The sequence below is a fragment of the Ambystoma mexicanum genome, chromosome 5p (assembly GCF_040938575.1).
Source record: "Ambystoma mexicanum isolate Mex_15411 chromosome 5p, UKY_AmexF1_1, whole genome shotgun sequence".
NCBI lineage: Eukaryota > Metazoa > Chordata > Amphibia > Caudata > Ambystomatidae > Ambystoma > Ambystoma mexicanum.
In genome coordinates this window covers 128,101,790-128,107,789 of record NC_090930.1, presented here as the reverse complement: position 1 = coordinate 128,107,789, position 6,000 = coordinate 128,101,790, and the positions used below count along the sequence as shown (strand labels likewise).

General features: G+C 46.8%; 1 protein-coding gene across 1 annotated transcript in view; it reads left to right on the top strand.

Annotated features, from left to right (window-relative positions):
• The first annotated feature begins 3,775 nt into the window (after positions 1–3,775).
• The window catches only part of OPHN1 (oligophrenin 1), a 733,935-nt gene continuing 731,710 nt past the window's right edge, over positions 3,776–6,000 (top strand). Inside the window, exon 1 of the mRNA XM_069612518.1 lies at positions 3,776–4,851. Coding sequence (XP_069468619.1) covers positions 4,698–4,851 — 154 coding nt within the window. The 5' untranslated portion in view covers positions 3,776–4,697. The remainder of the gene's footprint in view (positions 4,852–6,000) is intronic.

The following is a 6,000-nucleotide window of genomic DNA, read 5'->3' as shown; positions in this document are numbered from 1 at the left end:
CCTTGACATGCGGAGAGGGAAGAAATGGTACTTATCTGCTTGAAGAGCAGTAAATGAAGAGGAGGAGCCCAAGCACAGGAAGTGGGTTGTGACTGGTGGAAAGGCATGGACTACAGAGACTCATGGATATTGTAGTTTTGAAAAGAGAAAAGTTCTGTTCTACACTTTTCATGGTTTTATATATGTTTTGTTGAACTGCTGAAGAGTAGAAATAAATGAAGATGAAGCATAATACTCGCCTCCAGTCTTGTCATAGAATGGCACCAAAACTCAGCTAATGAGACATATAATAACATCAGGTTTTTATATAGTGCTTCATGTCGGCGTCCTCACTCTTCTAAGCATTAAAACATTAGCTATTATTTCCTAATTTAATGGCACTCAATTTATCGATCTCGGAAGAATGAAAAGCTGCATTGGCCATGCAAAGGATCCAAACTGGCGAAGTGTAGGCTTGTTCCACGCTAGAGACGCTCTCTGAACCCATGTCTTGTCCTCAGTTTCATTGGCAAAAATCCTGTTAACCTTTGGGGAGAGGAGGTAATACAATTCCACAACATTACAATTTTAAGTCATACCTTTTTTGGAAGTCATAGTACTTTGATGCCTAACATGTTGGGAGGAAATTACTTCCATGACAAAAAAGAATAAAAGTTAATAGTGCATAACAAGACAGATGGGGTACGTGTGCCTGCTGTTTTTCAAATGTGAGCACAAACAGAAGAAAAAGTGACAATTTAGTTTGTAAACGTCCCAATCTGGTAACAGGGAGTGAAGGAAGCTACTCCAGGGGATGTTCAAGGAAAATACAAATAGCCTTAGGGTGTTAAAAAATAAACAAATAACGTTTGTGCAACGCCACAAAGTTATATTTCAAAGACAGTCTTTGAAATCCTCTTTTTAGAGGTTTTTGCCTTTCCTCAATAAAAATGGGCAAAGTGGCTCTACTGCAGCTCTTTCCTCTCAATCACACATGCACTCTTCCTCTTAACGTTCTGTGAGGAATTTGACCATCCGCACAATGGGTGTGCGCTCGCTTGGGCTTTTTTTAAAATTTTAAATGAAATTTAAATATGGTAGATCAACCTCCATGAAATGTAGGGGGCTAATCCGTACACATACGCGTAGACCTGTGTACTCAGGGTGGACACAGCATGCAGGCGCAGTCCGCCTGCTTTTCATATTTAGTTGGGATCTGAAATGTGTAGTATATGTTGCATCTCTAGATGGGGAAGGCCAAACCTTCCCCCTGCCATGGCCAGCCTTATTAACTAACAAAGGCACCATGGATCCACAATGTATTTTTGTTGAGCCCTGTAGATAGTGGCAGTATTCGCATAATAATGAGAATTTAATTCAAACACGCCCATATGGGGCCTAGCTGCAGAGGCTAACAAAGGAGACAGGAACCCTAACACCCTTTCATATACAACTGTGTCAACCTGATGCCAGCTCCCTCCCTCAGTATCGATGACAGTGAAATGTCACGTCCGGGACTGCGTGTTTACAGTAGTCATCCCTGCAGGGAGACTTCATTCAGAAGGTACAAGTATGTGGTTTGACGGAGCCAGAAAGTCTGGTCTCGCTGCACCTTCATGCAAGACCTGCCGCTTGAATCAGGAACCAAACAGAGCGTCGTTAACCAGAGAGACCCTTTGATCCACAATAGACAGGAAGATTGGTGGGACTTAGTATGACATGTTTTCACCACTTTACCTTTTCTGTTGCAAAGCACTCTCGTTATAACTGCACGCATACAAGATATTGTTGGTGGAGACCCAGAATTGGTTCATTACGGTAGGCTTAGCCTACACCAATCCCTGTTGTCAAATTGGTTTTAAAAGAGTACCAAACCCCTCTTTTGGCAGATGATCTGAAGGCTTCACCAGAAGCAGAAGGAAAAACTCATAATTGGACCCTGCCTGAAGGTACAGTCTGCCTTACGTCTTCTGCCAGTGAAGGAAGGCCAGGAACTCCAAGAGGGAAGCAAGATCCCACCCCTAAAAGTCTCTCAGAGAACAGAGGGAGATACCGAATCCAGAGGACCCTCCAGAAGCTCCAGGCCCGGACCTAGACAACAAACAGCATGCCTTGCTAGGCTCTGCAGCAAACTTCCCAGCTGGGAAGTGCCAAAGAGTCTCTGAACCAAACCAAGAACAAGGCAGCTGCCTGCAGCACTCTCCTCAGCTTTGGGCTGTCCGCCTTATTGGACGAAACAAGCCCTCTCAAGACGCTAGGAGTCGTGCATCGACAAGCATCTACCAACGTTCGCCTTAAAGGAAATATTTTTCGAGCCAGTCAAGCCCCTTCAGCTCCAACCAACTGAACTGCTTACTGTTGTTACTCTGCAGTCGCCAAAGCTGTCCGAGATGCCTCGACCAGTGCTTCAGAACAGCCACTCATCACTGAGACAACGATTCCAGACCCTGAGCCGCTGTGCAGGCCAGCCTGCAGCCGTCCGTCCAGCTTTGCTACTGCCTGCCGCCTGATACCCGCAGCTGTCTCCTGTGTTGAACTCTTGTCACAGAAGCTGCAAAGCGTCCTGGAACTGACTCGACTCAGTTGAGCACCAAGAACTCCTACAACATAAGGTACATTGTGGTTCTGTCCCCCTGGTCCTTTTCCAAAGGCCCCTAGTGACATTTTAGGACCCTTTGCTCCCTTTGTATTGAAACCAAGTATCGTTGAACTATTGCGATTAATTAGTATACCATCTACCCTTCTGTCAGTATCCAGAGTGCATCTCTTTTCCTTCTTTGAAACTGTCGGTCCTCTGCATTCCTTTACAGGGTGGGTTGTATATTGTAGTGTGCTAGAACTGTCTGTTGTGATAATAATAAAGTCAATATTTGTATACACCCTTGACTGGACAGTCCCTTTTATCAATGGGTAATTGTTTTTTGACTGTGTTGCAATTAACCAACAATCCACTACCTTTTGGAGATAAGCCTGCAGTTTCGTCCACGTTATCAAAATTGGACAAGGAGATTTATAATTTGCTTGTGCTTCCAATCTGCTCGGATCCTAATTCATGGTTTAGGAACTGATATGCATCCCTGGACCACTGCTGCCCCGGAAGTTGATTCGTCACACTCTCTGAAGCATCTTTCTTGCATGTGGCTCATTGGAGCACACCAATGAAAAGTGTAGGTACATATCTAAAAAGTGCATTTACAAGAGACACCCGAAAAAGCATACACATTTTTCCAACACAGGGAGTCTTGCAATAAAATCACGTGACTCCCTGGAAACTCTTAACATCCATGATAAAACCAGAAATCTCAGTATAAAATCTTAAATACAGTGACCAAATGACTCAATTGACAGGCTTCCTTTCCATTGCCGGGCTGGGCTTTTACATTTACAAATGTTGTTCCAGGGGCTTAAGACATATTTGATCAGCTGATATTAACCAAGACCACAACCCCCAGAAGGCATTGCTTTGCTTAGTAAAAGTCAGGACTGGAGTTTTAGCGTCCTACTGACATGGAGTCATCTGGCTACTGTCTTTAATCATATGAATGACAATAAACCACGGCAAGTTATTGGGCGAGATAGAGAGTGGCAGGGGATTGCTTTATCAAATATCATAAACTTCCGAGGTGTTCTCAAGCATGACATGTTAAATCCCATAGCTAAATAAACACAGCAGTTTCCTCTGCCTGTGACGTTCTCCGTGTGAGAACTGACAGCCGCCGTGCCCTGCAAAGTTCCTGGAAGGCGCCCGCGAGGAGCACTGCGGCCAGTGCACTGTCTCTTTAAGCCTGGGTGAAGTGGGAGGGGAAGGCGGTGCCTGTGCCCCTGGCTCCGCTCACTGCCCAGCACTGCACTCTCTGGATGCGTGGAGCACTCAGAGACACCCTGCACAGCCCGCAGAGGAGGAGTGCACTCCAGGGGGCATGCTGTGGAGAGCAGGGAAGCCCCCGATCATCCAGATGGGCAGGAGAGCAGGGCGGTGATGTGCAGGGGGAAGGGGACCCGCAGCAGCTGCCATTGATGCTGGGCACACTGAGTGAGGGGGAGGCACGGGACTCTGATTGAGGCAGGAGGGTTGATGGTGCACACGGTCCGGATCCGACCCAGGCAGGCTGGGTAGTGCGCAGAGGTCCGATCCAGGCAGGCCTGGGGGTGCACGGAGCTCTGACCCAGGCGGGACCCTCGGGTCGGCTTCAGGCCGGCGGATGGTCCATTGTGCTCTCCGCCTCCAGTGTCTGACACCGATGACAGGCTGCGGGAGGATGTCAGTGGGGAGCAGGGAGCACCGCGAGGCCGCGCCCCCACGCACGCCAGCATTTGGGAACAGCCAAGAGGCGCAGCTCGCAGCATAAAGGACACCCTTCATTTCCCATTGATTTCACTGGAGTGAGGGATGCTGGAGGACTGCAGAATTGTGGGCTAAAGAGGGGCATTCGAATGGTTGATCTCACCAAGATTTTAACGCAACAGAGGCATGCCACAGATTCCTGCTTGCGCTCTGTTGCTACACTTACAGCGCCAAGAGGCGATTGAGCTTGAATTGGGCGCTGTAGCTCCATACATTTTGAAGTGATATTTAAATAAGGCCAGTACATTGTATACTCTCGGGGTTTCAGCGCTATCTCATCTTTTTTTTTTACCGGGGTGGAAGAGGTTGTGGGGAAGACTCCCAGGCTTTTGGATTCTGACCGCCTGATTTTTGGATTGTGTTTTCAAGCGCCATGGGGCACCCGCCGCTGGAGTTCAGCGACTGCTACCCCGACAGCCCGGACTTCAGGGAGCGGCTGAAGTGCTACGAGCAGGAGCTGGATCGCACCAACAAGTTCATCAAGGATGTCATCAAAGACGGGAATACGCTGATCAGCGCCATCAAAGGTAAGCCTTCGTCCCTCTCTCGACCCGGGGTGGCCTTAATTGCCAGAGATGCGGCACGAGTAAGGGGTAGCACGCTGTCCCTTGTCAGCCATTCATTGGCATTCTTGTTACATCGGGCACTTTCGATTTTCCCATGTATACGCGTAGAACTGCAAGTACCAGAATGCAAAGGGTAAACCAGGACTTTACGATCTACTGGCATTTGACATTCACCAGTGGGGTCCCTGAGGCATACTGTATTAATGTAATTGTATATTGGGGATGAGACCGCCCACACAGCCATATAGTTTGCACATTAACATTCTATTTGCCATAGGGGAGTGTAGGCACCAGTGCCTGCCTGCCTAGTCTATACCAGGCAATATTGTTTTAAAGGTGGGCTGTGCTGCTTACATGCAGGAGGCCCGATGATCTGTCAGTGGGGTCCTGTGAAGCTCTAGAGACAAATGCCCCCTCAATCAGACGCTGCGGGTTTCTGCTTATCACCTTCTTCAAGCCGATCATTTAAAATGGCGGCAATTTACATGCAATGACCCATTTAAGAGATCATTGTTTTGGAAAATACTTTCTTAACCTTTCCGTGTTGGGAACTACAAAGGGTAATTTTTATTTTGTAAACACACACAAAACACCCGTTTGGCCCCCTCCAGGACAATTGCATTTATCACACATAACTATTTAAAACGATCTGCCTTATTTACACACCAAAAGCGTTTTTTTTGTAGAAGGTAACATTTTCCTCACATTATATATAGATTTTGTCAAACATTGAAACACAAACTGCTAACATTTTCACGCATTACCCTTTGTTATGAGTCTTTAAGTGTTGAAAGCACATTTTCAAAATCCACAGGAAATGTTTTGTCTTCTGCTGAATTGCATTCTGGTATTTGTAGTCTTCATTGAAGGTGTGTGGGGATGAGGGGGTATAATACCGCAACTGCGCATTTTTTGCCTAGCATATTTATTTATTTGTGTGAGTACTATGGTATGTGTACTTTTCAAGTCATCTTCATAAAATAGAGTATTGTTGAAAGCTAAACCTGGGGGTGAGGAGGGGAAAGTATGAGTGCCAGTGGGGATGTGGCAAGAGAGGTTGCATTCCTGGAGACTGGAGGGTTTATTTTCCCTTGTTCTGGCCCTGTGCTG